This window comes from Schistocerca serialis, chromosome 1 (assembly GCF_023864345.2).
Source record: "Schistocerca serialis cubense isolate TAMUIC-IGC-003099 chromosome 1, iqSchSeri2.2, whole genome shotgun sequence".
Classification (NCBI taxonomy): Eukaryota; Metazoa; Arthropoda; class Insecta; order Orthoptera; family Acrididae; genus Schistocerca; species Schistocerca serialis.
Genome location: NC_064638.1, coordinates 1137577583 through 1137600645, shown reverse-complemented (window position 1 = coordinate 1137600645; position 23063 = coordinate 1137577583). Strand labels below are relative to the sequence as shown.

Genomic DNA, 23063 nt, shown 5'->3' with positions numbered 1-23063 from the left:
GTGGTCGAGCAGCTGCTGGGGTATAGCCTCCCATTTTTGCACCAGTGCCTGTCTGAGGTCCTGAAGTGTCGTAGGGGTTTGAAGAAGTGCAGCGATACGTCGACCGAGAGCATCCCAGACGTGCTCGATGTGGTTTAGATTTGGAGAACAGGCAGGCCACTCCATTCGCCTGATATCTTCTGTTTCAAGGTACTCCTCCACGATGGCAGCTCGGTGGGGCCGTGCGTTATCATCCATCAGGAGGAAGATGGGACCCACTGCACCCCTGAAAAGGCGGACATACTGGTGCAAAATGACGTCCCTATATACCTGACCTGTTGCAGTTCCTCTGTCAAAGACATGCAGGGGTGTACGTGCGCCAATCATAATCCCACCCCACACCATCAAACCACGACCGCCATACAGGTCCGATCCAAGGACATTAAGGGGTTGGTTTCTGGTTCCTGGTTGAGACCAGATGAAAACCCGGTGAGAATCACTGTTCAGACTATACCTGGGACCATTGTTCCAATGACCATGTACTGTGTTCTTGACAACAGGCTTTAGGGGCTCTCCTGTGACCAGGGGTCAGTGGAATACACCTTGCAGGTCTCCATGCGAATAAACCATGTCTGTTCAGTCGTCTGTAGACTGTGCATCTGGAGACAACTGTTCCAGTGGCTGCAGCAAGGCCCCGAGCAAGGCTACCTGCAGTACTCCGTGGCCATCTGCGGGCACTGATGGTGAGATAATTGGTCTTCTTGTGCTGTTATACTCTGTGGACGTTCAGTACTGTAGCGGCTGGACACGTTTCTTGTCTGTTGGAATCGTTGCCGTAATCGTGAGATCACGCTTTGTGGCACACGGAGGGCCCGTGATACGACCTGCTGTGTTTGACCTGCCTCCAGTCGCCCTAGTATTCTACCCCTCATAACGTCATCAATATGTGTTCTTTGAGCTTTTTTCAACACACTGTCACCATTAGCACGTCTGTAAACGCCTGCACACTTACTTGCTGCACCGTACTCTGACATGCACCAACATACCTCTGCGTATGTGGACTGCTTCCAGGGGCACCGTGCGACGACTGCAGGTCAAATGCGCCGCATGGTCATACCTAGAGGTGTTATAAACCCGCAAACCGCCCACCAGAGCATTATCCTTAATTTATAAGCATGAGTTTATATTACTGATTGTGAATAATGTCATTCGCATCATTATTTGTCGAGTTTTGACTTCGGCTTCTCGAGCCTCTCCCTCATCCTTGGAAATTTAATTACAAACAGTAAATATCAAAGAACATGAAATTCACTACAACTTCATGAAAATACAAATGGTTCAAATGGCTCTGAGCACTGACTTAACATCTGAGGTCATCAGTCCTCTAAAACTTAGAACTACTTAAACCTAACTAACCCAAGGACATCACACACATCCATGCCCGAGGCAGGATTCGAACCTGCGACCGTAGCAGTCCCGCGGTTACGGATTGCAGCGCCTAGAACCGCACGGCCACCGCGGCCGGCAACTAATTGTTTCCTTGAAGATCATTATGCCAACAGGTGACGCAGTGACAAGACTATGTCAACTGTGCAATTACCAGAGGGAATCGGGCAGGTGACTGGGTGGTGTGAACAGAGCTTGTGTATCCAGTATTCGTACAGTTTATCGCTCAGACATGACGTCATATATCACATATGATATATTGTGTAATTAAACTGAAAGTGCGTAAGTAGGCCCCTATAGTACTGAACTCTGGTGATATGGATGCTACGCAAGCAGCTCCATATCCTTGGGTTGTCTTCAAACCACAGAATTCAGAAGCGACGTAATGGCCCTTTATTTTGCTCAGGGACACACGAGTCACCGAAGTGGCATCCAATCGAAAGACTTGCACCTGGCTGTTGAGCCATTCGGTATTATTATTATTATTATTATTACTATTATTATCATCTTGCTCAAGGAGTAGATAAACGGATTCATGCGATCAATAACGCCCTGAACCGTTTGCTGAGGGGAGGCGATGATCTCTCTGAACGGCGATCTGTTCAGAAGACGGACACATCGCCCCATGTCGTTGCCTTCTTAGTCTTCTGGCCACTTAAGTCGCAATATCAGCAAGAACAGCACGTCAATAAATGTTAATTAATGAACCCAGGCTCTCACAGCCGGTATTTATGTCATTTATGATTTTTGTTTTGTGGGCATTAAAAAGTTTTTGATCGTGTTGAGCCACAGTCACGCAATACTTTTTAAAAGAGTAAACTGCTATTTGACTGAGTATTACTATATTTATCTTTTGTACTATTCTGATTTCGGCTTTTATGCCCTTATCAAGTACAATGCTGAAAGTTGTTAGACCATTATTAAGTCATAGCTGTTAAGGCAGTCTTGCTGTGGATTGCCTTAATAGTTACGACTTAACAAGTCTGACAACTTACAGCATTTTGCTTGATAATGGCCTAAAAGCTGACATCTGGATAGTACAAAATATAAATACACAGTCAAATGGTGGTTTACTCTTTTATAGGCATTAGACAGTGGTTCACGGCACGTTTCTCTGACTAACGTTTCGTTTTTCCAATGCCAGAGACGTCATCAGATGCGATAACGACTTAGAAAGCAGTTACAGTCTCGAACAATCTCAAAATGCCGAACTGTTTACACCAGCGGCCGTTAACCTATTATGCTCAAGAGCCAATACTGATGTTGTGGAGAGGCACCTCACGCCGCATTTGGAACGATCTTATTGTTAATTGTAAATTAGCTTGTTATAAGCCCCGATAGGGCGTGATAAGTTGGCCTCCAGCCCCCAAGTACTGATCGTTAAAATTCAACACCGTTCGAAACATTTCTTGTCGACTGTTCTCTGTTTCAGATTGTGCCACCGCAGCGACAACAAAGTTGCGGCCCAACTAGTTGTTGTTGTATTGTCCGTCTGAGCGGATGATTAATTGACTAAAACAATAACTACACTTTTATTTAATTTACTTATGCAATATGAGACACGATCACAAATGTTTACTAAATGTTTTGAATGTCATTTTTCTTCTACTTATTGCTTTGCGCTCCTTCTGGTAATAGTACAGCTCGCATAGTCTTGTAGTTGTGTAACATGTTGACATCATGATCTTCAAGAAAATAATTATTTAAGAAATTTATAAAACAATTTCTCCTATTCGCATACAAATTCCTAAACCCATGCAGACAGTCCTGCTTTGAAAATACTTGTAAGATTTGTAAAGCAGAACGTGGGGCGCATGCAGTACCGAATTGGTGCACGTATGGTTCACCACCTAACTATTATTTGGGTTACCAAAATGGGGGAGGGGGGCACGTTACGCCCACCTTTTGAAAATATTGGAATCTAGTCAGTTACTGAGGACCTCCAGTCCAAAGACTGGTTCGATGCATCTCTCCATGATACTCTATCCTTTGCAAGCCTCTTCATCCCCGAATAACCACTGCAACCTACAATCTTCAGAATCTGCTTATTGTATTCACCTCTTGGTCTCCCTCTACGATATTTACACCCCCACGCTTCCCTCTGATACTAAATTGGTGATCCCTTGATGTCGCAGAATGTGTCCAATGAACCGGTCCCTTCTTCCAGGCAGGTTGTGCCACAAATTTATTTTCTCCCCGATTCTGTTCAGTACCTCCTCGTTAGTTACGTGATCTATCTAATCTTCAGTATTTACATTTTAAAATTCTGAAAAAATATTTATTGTTTTCAATGAATTCTTTTACCAGATTCCGTAAATGTTTTAATTTTCTTTTTAGTTAAACACAAAAATGGTTCAAATGGCTCTGAGCACTATGAGACTTAACTTCTGAGGTCATCAGTCCCCTAGAACTTAGAACTACTTAAACCTAACTAACCTAAGGACATCACACACATCCATGCCCGAGGCAGGATTCGTACCTGCGACCGTTGCGGTCGCGCGGTTCCAGACTATAGCGCCTAGAACCGCTCGGCCACCCCGGCCGGCTTAGTTAAACACAGCCAGAAACTTAAGCTTCAGAAGTAGATGTAATTTTTCACAATGACTGTTATATTCAATATATTCAGTTCAGTACCCTACTTGCACATCAATTTCTCTTTGAAAAGTAAGATGTGAGTAAGAATCAACAACTATTAACGAAATTTGTATTTTTTTTAAATTTTTGGTTGTGGTCCTAAAGTACCTACCCCCACCCCCTCTCTCCTTGGTAGTTTCTGTACCTGAACCTGTGTGTGTGTGTGTGTATGTGTGTGTTTGTGTATTACACATTAGCTAAGAGTTCGCTAAAGGATATTTTCATGTTCTGTACCCTATTTATGCCTCAGCACCTCTTTAAAAAGTATGTTGTTAATGTAAGTAATCAACAGTTAATGAATTTTGTATTACTTTCCGTTTTTTTAAAGATAGCATAAAGTACCCTCCTTCCCCAATGTATTTTGTTTTCTTTTAATTCTTTTTTTAATGTGGGCATAAAGTACCGTCCCCCACCTTTAATATATGTTGCTGAAAATGCATTTGAATCGCTAGGGTTAATTCTATTTCATATCCTTTGCTACAAATACGTACTGCATTTGAAGACGACCATCTCTACAATGGGCTTCCACGAATCCATGTAACGGTAATTTATACCGTAGCAGCAGACCAGTACGAGTCATTCACACCTATGCATGAATTTGTAGTACTGGAAGACAAACAATAAATGATCCTCCTTCTCACATTGCAAAACATCGCAGTGGTCATCCTCTGACACTGAGGTAATTGGCGGAATTCACCAACATCAATTTAAAAAAAGCTTATTACTGTCTCTGTAAGTCTTTTTGTTTGGTACTGAGCAAGAAAACTACACTGTTAACAAACTCTTAATGGTAGTTGACGTTTATGGATTCGGCTATTATTTTCTACAGGAATTTTGTTATAAAATACGGCTGAGAACTGCCGGCTGAACAAATACTTGATTCGGGCCGCATGTGACCCGGGGGCCACAGTTTGATGACCCGTATCAAAGCAACGGTCGGTTCGTGGCGTCCTGAGATTGCTCACTAAGGTCGCGGAATCGCGCCAGCGGGTGTTACGGAGCTTGTAGTAAGGAAGAGTTGACGCTGTTTGTATTATTCGGCACTAATGGCCGAGAGCACCAACCTGGTTCAAAAAGTAAGATAACCAATGTCCTGTGATCATGGTGAAAAGTAAACCGCGTTTAAAATGTCTCTGTGGTGCAGCAACGTTAATCGCTGGTCAGCAAACCGTCGTCAGCCACCTTTGTGTATGACTGCGGTTAACTCTATGTATTGCAAAGGACGCCGCCCTGGAGATGCAAAGATGTTAATAGGGATATGAATTTGCACATGGTCGCCTATATACATAAGTTTTTTATACGATCGCTGTTGAGTGACGTCACTTTCGTCGACAAACAGAAGTGTGTCTATGCCTCCTCACAGTCCATTCGTTTGTATTTAGCGAAACGGAAAACAAAAGAAGAACACTAATTTTTTCGAAGTACAAGATTGATACATTTCTCTAACTGCGTGGTTCGAATACATCAATTCCTGAAAATAAAAGAACTGACGCATGCATCATAAAGAAGAAATAGAGACATTGTTTCTTTTCCGTCATTATTTTTTTCGTTTTTTTCCATCAGTTCGAATACTTATGTCATTTAAATATAAAATTCATCAAATGTATGCTAACTAATACATCTAGTTTCATTTTTATGAAAAATGCACATCTTCTTATTGCTAAATATATGCCACACATAAAAAAATCCAGTTTTCGTTGCAAACAAATTATCTATCTTTTATAAAAGATTGTTAATCAAGACTGTATAATTAAAAAATTGCACATTAATTTTTTCTATCTTTTTGTATTTTATTTTCACGTTATGTTAATAGAACATTTCAATCCACCTAGAATTAAATCCAGATTCTCTATGCAGCGAGTAAGCACGCTACCACACAGCCACACTGCATGTCGAAAAGCTATAAATATATCTTATTTGAGCATGCTGAACATGGGCGGAAACTTACTAGTCGATTCTCTCGAGAATTTTGCTGAGTTGCATCGAACTGTTTTGGGAAGGTATATTTGCGTTTTGAACTTCGTGTACGATAAGTATAAACATTACAAAAATCGTATTGTGTAGTCCCCTTGTTAGAGAAAAACAATGCAATGTGATCACAGGTGGAAGCACAATTTAATCCTACTCCTGGTAAATTTGATTCATAAATTAATAAACTTTCTGGGTTCATCTTACGTAAAGGGTACGAGATACAATTCCTAGAGTCTGTCCCAGTACATCAGAACGCGCCGCCATCTTAATACTGTACGCTTATAAAGCCATGGTCACCTCCCGAATACCGGACATGAGCCATGGTCAAATTTAACCATAGTCAACTCCCTCGTTTCACTTTTATCGAGGTCAGTGAACCAGAATTTTGTATTTAACGGGGTTAAATGCCTACTTTTAACTGAGATTTGTGCAGTTGGCCATAAGTTATACAACTTGTCTAATTTCATTCCTTCTTATTTTCTGTTAAAGTTGTTTTTGAATTTTTGAATTTCTATGACCAGTCTGAAAAATTGAGCTTTCTGAGCTTGTTTGAGATTTAACTTCTTTCTGAGTCGTTATAGCCTTTGATGATGTCTCCAGCACTGGAAGATGAGAATATACAGTATAATAGGGAGTATACACGATTAAATATGGAAAATTACCACTGTAGTTTCAAGGGAATCAGATACGTTCAGGTAAACAGCTGATATTTCAGAGGCAATTAATATATCAAAAGGAACACTTCAGATAGATGAAAATGATGGACAGGAGCATGGAAGGGCAAGTACGTCATGTGGAAAGGGTGACTGATTAGCAAAATTACTCACAAACGCCTGAGATATGGATTTGGGGGTTATAATACTTTTTCAAGGTACTGATCCTTGGTTAAGATCTGGAGGATGAGACAGATTTTTACTGACTGTCCTAGCCCCCCTTCCCGCAGTATAGCTTGCTATCATCCACATTAATGTCCCATAGATTCCTAGCATTTTAATAACAGTAACAAAAAATAAATGAGATACTTTTTATTTAGTCATACTAATTTTTTTACATCAGTGGTGGGGGGGGGGGGGGGCGCTGTTCATGACCCCCATGAACCCCCTTCCCACCTTGAATCAGCACCAGCTCTCTCGAAAGCTGGACGAGGCACATGAAGAACTTCCGGAAAAATTAAATGACAGTAAATCAGAAACTGGGGGACATGAGCAGAGATATGGCAGATATCAAAAGTGAGATATCAACTATATGTGAACAGGGTCTAAAGAATCTGCTTGTACCAAGCGGTGAGGAAACAAAAAATAAGAACCTGCAACAGATTATGGGTGGGATAATTGAAGAGGTAAATGATCGCAAGGAGGAGGGGGGGGGGGGGGCGGTAGCCTAATAAGAAAAGGAGAAAGTGGCTCGGATTTTGGCGAGAGGGGACTGAGTGATTTAATGATCACAAAGGAGGAAAACGTGACACAACTGCACAGTGAGACAGAATCCTAAAAGAACAGAATTCTCGAAAAGATAGCGCAGCTGGTGGAGCTTTAGCTGCTAGAGTGTCAACCATAGAATTATCGCTGCCGAGATATGGTGTCAATCGCAGTACTAACCGGAAAGCCTTCTTTGTGAAGCTGAATGTTATTTCCAAGAGGAAGGCATACTGGAACGGTACAAGCTTCTGATAGTCCAAGAAACGCTCATGTTACTTTAGTCGAATGTTATGCATACTTCAGAGAATGATCTCTGGGGTACGGAAAGAAGTTAAAGATGTAAAATGGCCCCTTGTCAAGGCCTTGAACGCCCAAGGGATGTCGACCGGCCGCCAGTCATCCTCTGCTTCTGTGGCCTCATGCGGACGCAGTATGGAGTGGCATGTGGTTAGCTCACCGCTCTCCCGGCCCTTTTGCCAACTTCTCAGGCCGCGCAGCCGTTGCTTTCAATTCAGGTAGCTCCTCAAACGAAGATCACAAGGGTGACTGCACCATGTTCCAGTCCTCCCATCAAGGAAAAATCCTTGGCTGTACCGGGAATCGAACGCGGGTCCTCCACGTGGCATCGTCTAGGCTGACCACTAACAATCAGCTACGGAGGCCGCCGGTCAAAGATGTACATACAAATTAATTTAAGTGCAATGTAATGAAAGGACTTAACATTAGGAATGACTACAGTATTGCAATGGTTAATTCTAATTATAAAATAACCTAAAACATTAAATTTAACACTTCTCTGTGTAGTAGAAAGCTCTTCAGTTCAGTCTTGAATTCCACCACAATTTATCCACATGACATTTAACATGCTCTGGCAGCGTGTTGAATACATCTGTACGTATGTATCTGACTCCTTTCTGCATTCATGTTACTCCTTGAAACCTTCGTAGAGGTTGTTTTTTATCTTGGTGTTATATTCAAGCTTTTCACTAGTTATTGAGAAATAATAAATATTGGTAATGAAAAAGCACAATAACAAACAGTCAAGTAGTTGTCAAAATACAAAGCTTTTTGGAGTGGTCTTTACAGGATGCTCTGGACTAACACAATATTTCTTACAACACATTTTTTTAAAATCTGAAAATAGGATCACCGTAAACTGCTTTTTTCCAGTGAGATTATTATGCAGCTCATTAGTGAACGGAATGCGAAATAAACTAGTCTCTTCATTTATGAATCACCTATAGCAGTAACATGGCTTCTGTAAATTACTTTAACTCAAGTGCTTCAGTAATTCTAGACAGTGAGTTTCCAGCTGTAGTATATCTGCAGACTCAAAAACTTAACCCTATTTCCTGAATTTAATGATATGTGAAATCTGTTTTTATAGCTTGTAAAGTCCCAAGAGAAGTAGTTAACCGTTTTTACTGAGTCACGTCAAAATTAAATGATAATACATTTGTCTTGAAGCGTCTATTGTTTTCGACCATTTAGTTAGCTGCTTTTTCAGTAAGTGTATTCGTACTACTTTGTATTCATGTACCTATATCATCTGCAAAAAGGGAGAAAATTTACATCTTCTGCAATTGAAAGTCGAAAATCGTTTTTGCATATCATAAACAGCAGAGGACCTAAAATTCAGGATTGTGGTTCATAATGTCTGACTTTTCAAATCCCGATTGCCTATTATTATTTTATTAACCCATTTCTCCCTAGCATGACATATATGTCACTTAACATTCTACCATTGTTTTCTCTTGTTGGCAACAATGCATGCAGTTTAAATGTCTATTGTCGTATGTCTTTCAGTTAAGGAAGTGCTATTGATGATATTTAAGAGGGTTTCTGCCAGACGAAGAGGACAGCGTCTGGCTGTTCATTTACTGAAGACTTTTCCTGAATGGGATTATGTCTTGGGAGAAGTGGGTACCGCTACTATTTTCTGAAGCAATATACCACACAATTTTTAAAACTTTTACTTAATTATAAAGTTAAAGGTGGTTAAATTTATGTTATAGGTTAGCCTCAAAGTGCAATTCATTATTATGGTTCCAAATCCAGTTTTTAATTGTGAGTTGCACATATGTTACACTAGGCAGAACTGTCAATACAATGTTTCCTTCTTTCTCATAGGCCTGTCTGTTCGTAAAATCCGGTCTATTCTTGTGAAGGACGAAGAAGATGCAACGGATATATTTACTGAGCCTCCTGAAGCTAATCTAGGGTCGGATAAAGGTTCTGGCGAAGCAGATGGGAGTGGAAAGATAGATAATCTTGGACCAAGGCAACTTCATGCTGGTACAGAAGCGGTATTGACCAACAAAAGCAGGTTAGCTGGTGAACCTGAGACTGACTGCTCTCATGATGAAAAACCAGGAAATTTTATTTCAGATGAAACAGAAAAGCTACAGATCTCAAACACTGTGATAAGAGATTGGAGAAGGGACGATCTGCAAAGTGATAATGCTCTGCTTCCTGAGAGTGATGACAGTACATACAGGTGCTTGTGTCCAGTTCAGTGCTTTGAACTGTTTTGGAATCAGGGAATAATTAAATTTGTAGTACTGAATCTACAAAATATGCTTGTTCTCGAACTGCCCAGACCCCAAAAGTCGTGAAGTAATAAAAGATTTTCTAGCAATTCCAATTCTCTTGGGCTATAATCCTCTGCACAGCAGAAGATGTTACTGGGATTCAGGGTTGGACATGAGAAATGAAATGGTGCACAGCTTGGTGAGAAGCGACAGATTTGAAACAGTTATGAGATTTATTCAGTCATGTGATAACACACAGTCAATGTAAACGATGAAATGTCGAAAGTTCGTCGATTAACATATGTCTTAAGAAAAATGTTTTCTCTCCACTTTCAGCCTGAGCAAGATTTGGATTATGATGAGAGTATGATAAAGTATTTTGGCAGGCATGGCTGCAAACAATTTCTGGAAGGTAAGCTCATTAAATTTGGGTACAAAGCATGGTGCCTAGACACAAACATGGGTTATTTAGTGGCTTTTCAAGTACACCAAGGAACTAATGCACACAGGAACGAAGTGTACAAGAAAGCATTTGTAAAGTGTGCTGCACCTCTGGTTCAAATTATTGATTCACTTCCTCGTAAAGGTAAAAATCTACCATACAGGTTTTATTTTGACAGTCTGTTTACATCGCCAACATTGATAGTTCTTCTAAAACAACGAAGTTATGCTGCAACTGCCACTATTCGTGAGAATCGTCTGCCTACAGAATGTCAACTTATACCCTCTAAGACAATGTTCAAAAGGAATAAGAGAGAGGTTTCGATTACAAGAGCAACAAGGAAAGTAGAATGATTGTGAGCAGTCGGCTACACAATCCTGCAGTAACAATTGCGTCGATCAGTCATGGGATCAATCAATCCACTTTGCTCTGCGAGCTGATATTCAAGACAAGAGAAGAAAATAATACTTATACCGCGTACAAATGTTACTGGAGAATACAGCAAAAATGTTGAGCGAACTGACCAAATGGTGAAAATATATCATTACATAAGAGTGAGCATTAGAGGTGGTGACCAATTTTTACGTGACTACTGGATGTGTCTGTACATAACGCGTGGCTTCTCTACAGAAAGACAGGTATGAATATGTCACAACCGCAGTTTCAGCGCTACATTTTGAAATGTTACCTGACTTCCAATGCAACAATCCCTAGTGTTCTTGGTCGCCCTGCAGTTAATCCATATCAAGGTAGAATGCTGCATGACGTCAGATACGACAAAAAAATCTGGTAGCTACGGTGCCACAGAAAAATAGAAGACGTTGCGCTGCAGAAAACTGCAAAGGAACTCCAAGAACAGTGTGCTGCAAATGTGATAGTGGTTTGTGCGTAGAGTGCTTAAAACGTATGATCTGTCTAGTGTGGCATATATGCTACACCCTCTTTAAATAATTATTTAAATTATTAATTATTTTTTGTTTAGCTTGTTGTCGTACGTTTCATTAATGACAACGAACAAATAAATATCTGATTTGTAAAATTCAGAAGTGAAAATTAATTCAAGCAGAAATGGGTTAGCATGGAACTGACACTTTTTGGTTTTCATCCTTTAGTGACATAAAAACCAAGAATCTGGTGTGTCTGCTATTCCATAATATTTTAACATGAGCATGAGGCTATCATGATTCACACAGTCAAAAACCTTAGCCAAATCCCAACTCCCAAAACGGTCCCAATGGTAATAATTTCTGACTGATTCTAGTATATCAACTGTCAACGTAAATACAGCCTGCTTAGTCACTCCATTGAACCATTGACCTATAGTAAGCCGATATTAGGGGAGAGGTGATTTAGTAGTTTTAGTACTAGTTTTATTCATCGTGGGAATACATTTACAAGGATATTGGACACGTCATGATATTACAGTTTTAAGAACAAAAAAAAAAAATTCATGGATATAGTAGGAATCAACCCGCCGTTTGCCTGAAGTAATTTCGGGAATAATTTAGGAAAACCATGAGAAACCTAAATCTCAGTGGTCGGATTGAGATCAGAGCCGCCGCTCTCCAGAAAACTGAGCCAGTCTGTTCAAAACGGTGCTACCTCACTCGGTTAATCCCTAATGTACAATACTGTTTTGCAAAGGAGTTATACTGAGGCGATAAAAATTGTGGGATAGCGATATTCACATATACAGATGACAGTACTATCGCGCACAGAAGGTATAAATGGGCAATGCATATTTGGAGCTGTCATCTGTACAATCAGGAGATTCATGTGAAAAGATGTCTGACAAGTTTGAACGTGAGATGGTAGTTGGAGCTAAACGCATGGGCCACTTCATTTCTGAAACCGTTAGGGAATTCAATATTCCGCGATCCACAGTGTCAAGACTCTGCTGGGAATACCAAATTTTAAGCATTACCTCTCACCACAGACAACGCAGTGGCCGACGAGCTTCATTTAATGACCGAGAGCAGCGGCGTTTGCGTAAGGTTCTCAGTGCTAACAGACAAGCAACACTGCGTTAAATAACCGTAGAAATCAGTGTGGGACGTACGACGAACCTATCCGTTAGCTCTGCGCGGCGAAGTCTGGCGTTAAAACCTAAGGCAGCAGACGATCGATGCGAGTGCCTTTGCTGATAGTACAACATCGCCTGCACCCTCTCTCCTGGGCTCGTTACCATATCGGTTGGATCCTTGATGAATGGAAACCGTGGCTTTGGAAGATGAGTCCCGATCTGAGTGGCTAAGAGATCATGGGAGGGTTCGAGTATGGTGCAGACCCCACGAAGCCTTGGACCTATATTGCCAACAAGATACTGTGCAAGCTGGTGGTGTCCCCATAATGGTGTGAGAAATGTTTACATGGAGTGGATTGGATCCTCGGGTCCAACTGAAGCGATCATTGACTGGAAATGGTTATGTTCGGCTACTTGAGACTATTTTCAGCCATTCATGGATTCCATGTTCCCAAACATCGATGAAACATTTATCGATGACAGCGCACCATGTCACCGGGCCAGACTGTTCCCGATTTGTTTGGAGTACATTGTGGACAATTCGAGGGAATGACTTGGCCACCCAGATCGCCGGGCCGGCCGTGGTGGCCGTGCCGTTCTAGGCACTTCAGTCCGGAACCGCGTGACTGCTACGGTCGCAGGTTCGAAACCTGCCTCGGGCATGGATGTGTGTGACGTCCTTAGGTTTGTTAGGTTAAAGTAGTTCTAAGTTCTAGGGGACTGATGACCTCAGATGTTGAGTCCCATAGTGCTCAGAGCCATTTGAACCATTTTTTTGAACCAGATCGCCGGACATGAATACCGTCGTTCATTTACGGCACATAATCGAGAGGTCAGTTCGTGCACAAAATCCTGCATCGGCAACACTTTTGCAATTATAGCCGACTATAGAAGCAGCATTGCTCATTATTTCTGCATAGGACTTCCAACAACTTCAACAACTTGTTGAGTCCATGCCAGATCGAGATGTGGACTACGCTGGGCAAAAAGAGTCCGACAAGATACTGGGAGGTATTCCATGGCTTTTGTCACCTCACTGTTTTTAATAATGTAAAAAGTTGATGCCACATTATTAATTCATTTCTCACTTCTGTTCTCTGCACACACTACACTCACATTATATCACACACTACACACACGATCAGCTGACCTAGGCCCGTGGCGGCGATGCGGAAAAGCCGAGTTGGGTTTCCTCCATAATAATGAGAGGAAGGGCTCACAAAATGGATAAGATGTTAGTATTAGATATTACAGAGCTTTCGGAGTAACGTTTTCCAGAAAAGGAAAGAACATAGTGCAAAAGTCCTGTGTGAAATGAGAGAGATGTTTAACTATTATTATTTCCTTGTGTTACCCTTACTCTGTGTTATCTAATTAATCTTTCACTGTATAGAATATAATGATGAACACAAACTTTTTAACTGTGTTTTTAAATAACTTTGTTTTAGGATTCTCTTTAATCTCCTGGGGAAATTTATTGTACAGTTTTATTTCTTGGGTGAAAATACTGTTTTGAGTCTTATATTTGTTCTTTCTTCAGTCTGTATTTTTTTTTTCTATGTTCATGGACAGAGCTGTCCCCGCGAGATAGTCATAAACGTTATTTTTGGTGTTCGTAACGGATTGGGAAACGTACACCCATGGTCTAGTGAAAACCCACAATGTTTTGAACAGATTTTTACAATGAAGTCGATTACTGTTTTTTTTTTGTTACTATTCTTCTGGCCTTTTCTGGAGATTGGAAACTGTTTTCGTATTTTGCGCATTTATTCCCCAGAAAAATTTCCACTTTTAAGAACTGAGTGTACGTAGTAGTATGTAACTAAATGCCACTAGACGTTGGTGATAACGGGACTCTAAGGGCACAAATTGCTGATCCAAATCTATTCGCAAGTCTGTATCTTTACCTACACGCACACTCTACAAACCACTGTGAAATGTATGGCAGAGGGTACTTTCTATTTTAGTAGTTATTAGATGTTGCCTAGACTTCTATTTTTTGTGGTAAGTTGTATGGGACCAAACTGCTGAGATCATCGGTCCCTAGGCTTAGACATTACTTAATCTAACTTAAAATAACTTACTCTAAGGACACCACACACACCCATGCCCGAGTGAGGACTCGAACCTCCGACGGGAGGAGCCGCGAGAACCGTAGCAAGGCGCCCCAGACCGCACGGGTACCCCGCGCCCCTAGACTTCCAGCAGTGAACGTATGTAATCGTTCCATTTCTTATCCCCACAAATTGCTACGCACAGATATTTTTATGGGTTGACCAACTCCAGCGGTGACTCACTGATATCGTAGTCACAGGGCACTTCGTGCTTTCGTTTTGTAAACTGCACAATTTTGTATCTCTGACCATTTAAAGAAAGTTTCCGACCTTCGTTCGACGTTAAAATATTAACAAGATCCGACTGAATATTTGTGCAACTTTTTTTCAGTCTGTACTTCATTATAAATAACTGCATCATCTGCGAAAAGTCTGAGCTTGCTATTAATATTGTCTGCAAAGTGATTAATACACAATATGAATAGCAAAGGTCCCACCGAACTTCCACGTTACATATCCGAGAAGACTGCTACATCTGTCGATAACTCCCCTACTAAGAATCCTCTGCTCAATCACCATCGTACGACCGAACTTTCGATAATAAGCATTGTGTGGTTGTGTGGTACTGTGTCATAAGCTTTCCTGAAGGCAAGATATATCATATCTCCCTGACTGTCTTGATTCCTTCCCGTGCTTATGACTGACAGTTAATGTTCATTCCTAGAAATTTTGTTTCGTAGTGTACACTATCCGAAGAAAAGTATTGAGACAGCAATTACTGGACATTAACAATGGGTTGTCTACATCCTTCGCCTTATGACAGCATGGACTCCGCTGCAGACTCTTTCAATGACGTTTATGAATGTCTGTGGTGGAACTATAGCCCATTGTCCTCAAGTGGTGAAACCAGAGAAGGTGGTGGACAATGGGGTCTGCAGCGAAGTCTGCGTTCTACATCATCCTAACGGTGTTCAAGTCGTGATTCTGGACATTTCAGAAATTTTATTGTCCACTGGTACTGCTTTAAGACAGGGTCCATTGTCATGTTGATGCAAACAATAATCTCCTCCGGACTGTTCCACTGCAGTACGCAATATGCTGTAAGATGTGTTCATATTCTCCCGCATTTAGTTTTTTCTTAGGCGCAATAAGGGGACCACACTCTACTACTCCACTGCTTGTACCACACACGATGGCAGGTTACGTCCTCCTGCCTTTCTCCAAACCAACATCCTTCCATCGGATTGCCACAGAGTATTGCAAGATTCATCACTCCAAATTACTCGTTTCCAGCCAAGTTATCACCCTTCACGACGCTTCAGGCGTTGCGGATCACCGACCACCGGCTAGGAACTAGGAATGTGTGGTTTATGAGGAGCTTCCCGACGATTGAAATCCAATCTTTTTAACTCCCTACGCACAGTCATTGTGCTACCTGGACTACTGGTAGTGCTTTGGAGCTCAGGAGTGATTTCTTCCGCTCATTTCATGCGATTTTTTACAACCACCCCCTGTACTGTTCTGCAGTCCCTGTCCGTCAATACATGAGGCCTGTCTAGTGTTGCTTTAGGTGTGATGTTCCTCCGAGTTTCCACTTCACAATTATATCACCAACAGTCAACTTGGGCAATCTTAGAAGAACTGAAATGTTCCTGAGGGATTTGTTACTGAGGTGACATCCAATGACTAGTCCACGTTCGAAGTCACTGAGATCACCTGATCGACTAATATTGTTATTAATGCTTCTATACTGTCAAGAAAATAATTCCAGCCTCCCTCTATACTATGGTACACTATTGGCCATTAAAATTGCTACACCAAGAAGAAATGCAGATGATAAACGGGTATTCATTGGACAAATATATTATACCAGAACTGACACGTGATTACATTTTCATGCAATTTGGGTGCATAGATCCTGAGAAATCAGTACCCAGAACAACCACCTCTGGCCGTAATAACGGCCATGATACGCCTGGGCATTGAGTCAAACAGCGCTTGCATGGCGTGTACAGGTACAGCCGCCCATGCAGCTTCAACACGATACCACAGTTCATCAAGAGTAGTGACTGGCGTATTGTGACGAACCAGTTGCTTGGCCACTATTGACCAGACGTTTTCAATTGGTGAAAGATCTAGAGAATGTGCTGGACAGGGCAGCAGGCGGACATTTTCTGCATCCAGAAAGACCCGTACAGGACCTGCAACATGCGGGCATGCATTATCCTGCTGAAATGTGGGGTTTCGCAGGGATCGAATGAAGGGTAGAGCCACGGGTCGTAACACATCTGAAATGTAACGTCCTCTCCTCAAAGTGCCGTCAATGCGAACAAGAGGTGACCGAGACATGTAACCAATGGCACCCCATACCATCACGCCGGGTGATACCCCAGTATGGCGATGACGAATACACGCTTCCAATGTGCGTTCACCGCGATGTAGCCAAACTGGGATGCGACTATCATGATGCTGAAACAGAACCTGGATTCATCCGAAAAAACGACGTTTTGCCGTTCGTGCACCCAGGTTCGTCGTTGAGTACACCATCGCAGGCGCTCCTGTCTGTGATGCAGCGTCAAGGGTAACCGCAGCCATGGTCTCCGAGCTGATAGTCCATGCTGCTGCAAACGTCGTCGAACTCTTCCTGCAGATGGTTGTTGTCTTGCAAACGTCCCCATCTGTTGACTCAGGGATCGAGACGTGGCTGCACGATCCGTTACAGCCATACGGATAAGATGCCTGTCATCTCGACTGCTAGTGATACGAGGCCGTTGGGATCTAGGACGACGTTCCGTATTACCCTCCTGAACCCACCGATTCCATATTCTGGTAACAGTCATTGGATCTCGACCAACGCGAGCAGCAATGTCGCGATACTATAAACCGCAATCGCGATATGCTACAATCCGACCTTTATCAAAGTCGGAAACGTGATGGTACGCATTCCTCCTCCTTACACGAGGCATCACGACAACGTTTCACCAGGCAACGCCGGTCAACTGCTGTATGTGTATGAGAAATAGGTTGGAAACTTTCTTCATGTCAGCACGTTGTAGGTGTCGCCACCGGCGCCAGCCTTGTGTGAATGCTCTGAAAAGCTAATCATTTTGCATATCACAGCATCTTCTTCCTGTCGGTGAAATTTCGCGTCTGTAGCACGTCATCTTCGTGGTGCAGCAATTTTAATGGCCAGTAGTGTATTTACGATGTTGCAGTGCCTGTGTTATGAATTGCGATGCAAAGTACCTTTAGACATGTACGCATGCCCAGAGGAATAGGCACTGCGGCGTCTACAGCCCTTATAGAATACGTAAAATGTATTCTCAGGTGCGAATATGGGTAAGTATCAGCTGTAGAGTGGAATGACGACAGTGAAAATTCCTTACGATCCGGAACTCGAACACAGATATTCTGCGTATTGCGAGCGGTCGCCTTACCATTTAGGTATCCGTGCACGGATCACGACCAGATCCAAACTTGTAGACGCATGGTTGACGACGTATCAAAGTTTGGGCCTGGCCATAACCAAATGGTGAGGCGACCGCTCGCAATACGCGGGATATCCGGGTTCGAGTCCCGTCCGCCACAAATTTTCATTGTCATCATTCCATTCTAAAACTGGTGATTGTCCATATTCGCAACTGCGAATACATTTACTGTATCCCTGTATACTGTTGGGTCCGACTCTCGTGACATCTACTGCCGCGCGGTGTGGTCTCGCGGTTTGAGGCGCCATGTCACGGATTGTGCGGCTCCTCCCGCCGGAGGTTCGAATCCTCCCTCGGGCACTGGTGTGTGTGTTTTTCTTAGCATAAGTTAGTTTAAGTAGTGTGTAAGTCTAGGGACCGATGACCTCAGCAGTTTGGTCCCGTAGGAATTCACACACATTTGAACATTTTTGAAAAAAAATGGCTCTGAGCACTATGGGACTTAACATCTGAGGTCATCAGTCCCCTAGAATTTAGAACTACTTAAACCTAACTAACCTAAGGACATCACACACATCCATGCCCGAGGCAGGATTCGAACCTGCGACCGTAGCGCTCGTGCGGTTCCAGACTGAAGCGCCTAGAACCGCTCGGCCACTCGGACCGCCAGCTATTTTTTTTTTTTTTTTTTTTTTTTTTTTGACATCTGCTGACCAGTTCCACATTATATAGCATTGTCCTCATACTTTTGATCAGACTGTTTATCTTGCAGGTCTGAAAGAGATTATAGTTTAGAATTAGTTAGCCGTAGGAGCGTCCATGGTGAAGTCAGAGTTCGTTTCATTTTTGGTCATAATAACGACAGGAGCTACTGAACAATGGGTTGCACCTTCTTCGTACGTGCGATGGTGCCTTCACAGGCTCCATGTTGAATTACACGCCGTAATCGCAAAGAGAGCAGATCAGTGACATTAATAAAAGGGAACAAAATACGCTATCTGATGTAAAGTGTAAGGGCATCTATTACTGGCCGTTAGTAAGCGACTTTCAATGAGGTTTCTGAAGGTCTGTGACGATATTGCAGCTCGTTTCTCATGAGCCGAATCCAGAATTGCAAATGGTGTTTACATGTCAATGTTACGTTAGATGGATACGCCGTATTCGGCGAATATTAACTATTTCCACGATATACGAGAGAGAATTGTCAGACCATGTGCATCGGTAAGTGCCGAAGTGATAAGGAATACCACTCAATCCTTGATAAGAAGATTGCAGCACTGCATTGATACCAGTGGTCATCACTTCGAACACCTTCTGTAAATGGACGTTCATGCCACCTTTCTGACTTTCGTTGACCTTCGTTGACCTTCAAAGACCTTACTGTTACACATCATTGGATTCGTCTCGATAGCCACTATCAGAAAATAAGTACCAAAGTATAGCATCCCATTTAAAAAAACAAAGTTGACTTTCATATCTCTGACGACCCCTCCTAGCAAAGAAAAACCGACGTCATATTATGGCCCCCATTGTCCCATGCAACATTTGTCCCACAAACGTTTCAGCCACTATCATACTTTCGGAGTTATTCTAGTAGGCAATAGTTAGTGACTCAATCTGTATAAGTTTCAGAATGTGAATGATTAGCCCTCTGTCCGGTAAATCATCCACTTTCCTATCTATGTACGTTGTAACAAGATATTCGATGAAATTCATGGGACATTCTGTAAAATGGTATGATCATCAAAGGACTACAGTGAATAGTGATCTGCAGCCTAATGGTGCAATAACAATGTAAATGGAAAGCCAGTAATGAAAATCAACAATGTAAATGGGCAGCATGTTTCTGATAACTAAATATGGTTAAAATGCCTGAACTGATAAAGGAGCAGGAAACAGATTTTGTACTTATTGTATGTATTGTGTTAATGGATATTTTTGTTCTTTCAGTGAACTGTTTATAATGAATAGCAAGTGTCAACTGAAAAAAGCCTTGTAACTTAGATGTGTTTCGCAAACTGAAAGTAAAATATTTTAGTAGTATATTCCACTAAAAAGTAGACTCCATTATCTGTGTGAAATAAAAGACACTGTTATAAATATATGTTATATTGGACGCTGGAGTCTGGAGCGGAGCCGAAGTTCTAACTCATTCCAAAGGTGTTACATTGCGTTCACGTCGGAACTCTAGGCAGGCCAGTCCATTTCAGGAATGTTGTCCACAAACTATTGCCTCACAGGTGCGGCCTTATGGAATAGCGCATTGTCGTGCTGATGCAAACAGTCAACGTCTCCGAACTGTTCTTTTACTGTCTGCCGGACAGAATGCTGTCAAATGTGTTCGTATCCTACCGCAGTTAGCGTTTTCTTGAGCGCGACAACACTATAATCAAGAAAAACACACCCATTCCGAAACACCACCTCCTCTGTACTTTATTGGTGCCACTACATACTAGAGTTGGAACTTTAATAGTGGCAACTATTTATTTACAGCTCGTACAAAATAGATACGTGTTTCAAAGTTTTACTGACCTTCAAAGTAGTCACAAGCATTTATTGAAACACGTATCTATTTTGTACGAGCTATAAATAAATAGGTGCCACTATTAATGTTCCAACCCTCGTATAATGCCAGATAACGTTCTCCGCGTGTTTCTTCAAATCCAAACCGTTCCATCGGCTTGCTACAGGATACAGCTTGTCTCATCAGCCCAAATCACTCGTTTAAAGTTATTCACGTCGCTTACCACCGACGACAGAAATGTGAGGCTTATGAGGAGCTACTAGACCGTTGTACGCCATTCATTTACATTCATTTGCACTCCCTACCCACAGTAATTGTGCTAACTGAACAGCTGGTAGCACATCGGAACCCACGAGTGATTCCTTCCGTTGATTTCATTTAATTTCTTACAGCCACACTCTGCAATGTTCGACGGTTCCTGTCCGTTACTACATGAGCTCTGTCTGGTCTTGGTTTAGCTGTTGTTCCTTCGCGTTTCCACTTGGCAATCTCATCACCCACAGTCGACTAGGGAAGCATATCTTCTGTTTCCGCATTAATTTTTTCTGCCTGCGTCTTAATTTTCTGGTCTGGAGCCTTCTAGGCCACAAACAATTTAACTAATCCAGAACGAGACTTCCACCTTGCAGCGGAGTGTGCGCTATTATGAAACTTCCAGGCAGATTAAAACTGTGTACCGGACTGAGACTCGAACTCGGGACCTTTGCCTTTCGCGGGCAAGTACTCTACCACTGAGCTACCCAAGCACGACTCATAACCGATCCTCACAGCGTGAGTCGTACTTGGGCAACTTTGTTGAGCGCTACTCAACATAGGTGGTTGGATTTATATAACCAATAGGAACAATTTTTGAAGGGCGTGGTTACATATGAGCGATCTGCACGGAAAAAGCCGGCACGGTAGCTCAGCGTGTTTGGTCAGAAGGCCGATTGTCCTCTGTAATAAAAAAACTGAGTAAAGGAATCAACGATCAACTTGAACGGATGTCTTGTGACTCCGCTTAGATCAGACGAAACGAACAATACCGAACAAAATTTTTTTAAAAAAGTGTTAGAGCACTTGCCCGTGAAAGACAAAGATCCAGAGTTCGAATCTCAGTCCGGCACACAGTTTTAATCTGCTGGAAGGTTCAATTTACTTAATGTTTTCTGTACCTCATTGTATAAGGAATAAAGGTGACTACACCTCTAGCTTTTACCTTTTTCCACCTCACCAGCAACCTACACGTATTACGTTCACATAGGACTCCTAAAATGTTTTCTGTAAAGTGATACCCTAGTTCTGCTCCTGTAATGCAAGTTCTCCAGTAGTAATTCTCGTAACTGCTTTAGTAGAGCTCCCACAATCGGTTTTCGGCTCCATATAAACGTTCTGACGCATATGAGTCGTGATCGGATCGTTAGGTTATTACTTGCTTTTTAAACTTTTGCTAACTTGGACCATTTGTTTTTGTGTGGTATGAGGGCTTAAAAATATTCGAACGATCAAGAAGTTATTTACGTCCACTATTTAACTGACGAAAACACTGCTCTCCTTTTATCGAGTGGCAAGAGATGAACGAACGCTGATATATTTGCTGGATTTGTAAAATCGAACTACTTATTAACAGTCCCATATCCTGTGTCGCAGGATAATTTGTAAACTGCTGGACCCACTCTCGTTTTTAGTGACGAAGCTCAGGCACAGGGTTAAGAATGTATCTTTACTCATTAGTACATTTTCTAGCCATTCCAAGTCTACAAACGTCGGAATGTAGCAATGGTTCAAAAATGGCTCTGAGCACTATGGGACTCAACTGCTGAGGTCATTAGTCCCCTAGAACTTAGAACTAGTTAAACCTAACTAACCTAAGGACATCACAAACATCCATGCCCGAGGCAGGATTCGAACCTGCGACCGTAGCGGTCTTGCGGTTCCAGACTGCAGCGCCTTTAACCGCACGGCCACTTCGGCCGGCAATGTAGCAATGTTCCACCAATTACACAGGTCTGCGACATAAAAATTGTATCAAATTTATTAAGTGATTTTTATAGTGTTTTCACCGCTGATTTCGGGAAAAATAGTGAAGAAATTCCATCACGTTCAGTTATTTCACAAACTGCTTGTCTAGTTTTAGCTTTTTTCGATATTTCAGCGCTCTAATTAGTTTGAATTTTGGTTTTTAGGATGTCCATAAACTGTTATTTAGCCGTTTTTATACTAAATATACGTAAAATAAAGAGAAATTAGGAGAAACCAGCAGTATTTTCATGTCAGTGCCTGTCTGTCGCGCTGCCCCATCAACCGCCATCACCAAGCAGTGAGCTTCTGCTGTTGTCCTTCAGTACACAGTACCTCTTCACTCTGTGCTGTTCACGTGTTGTTGTTACTAGTGCTTTAAAGTAGTGACTGTTTTCTCGTGTTGTGAAGTTATTTTAAGGACAATGGACACTTGGTACCAGAGGATGTATTAACTCGCCGGATTGCTTCTGCTACATTTGTGGCAACTATACCGTTAAAATGCAACAAAGAAACATTTCCCATTTTGTTGAAAAAGTATATTTCGTCTATTTTGGTACAAAGTTAGGCGATCAAGATAAGCCTTGGGCCCCACAAAAAGTTTGTTCAGTATGT

The 23063-nt window shown here is 42.0% G+C and overlaps 1 protein-coding gene across 1 annotated transcript; it reads left to right on the top strand.

Annotated features, from left to right (window-relative positions):
- The first annotated feature begins 7231 nt into the window (after nt 1–7231).
- On the top strand, nt 7232–10774 carry LOC126455892 (piggyBac transposable element-derived protein 3-like). Its single transcript, XM_050091654.1, has 5 exons — nt 7232–7369; nt 9464–9515; nt 9579–9935; nt 10048–10178; nt 10316–10774. Exons 1-5 carry the CDS (start codon nt 7232–7234, stop codon nt 10772–10774), a joined length of 1137 nt encoding a protein of 378 aa, XP_049947611.1.
- The last annotated feature ends 12289 nt before the right edge of the window (nt 10775–23063 follow it).

Coding starts and splice junctions, on each gene's coding strand:
- LOC126455892 (XM_050091654.1), top strand. CDS start 7,232: ATGAGCAGAGATATGGCAGATATCAAAAGTGAGATATCAACTATATGT. Junction 7,370..9,463: donor TGGGTGGGATAATTGAAGAG/GTAAATGATCGC, acceptor TTTATGTTATAG/GTTAGCCTCAAAGTGCAATT. Junction 9,936..10,047: donor GCTTCCTGAGAGTGATGACA/GTACATACAGGT, acceptor CGAACTGCCCAG/ACCCCAAAAGTCGTGAAGTA.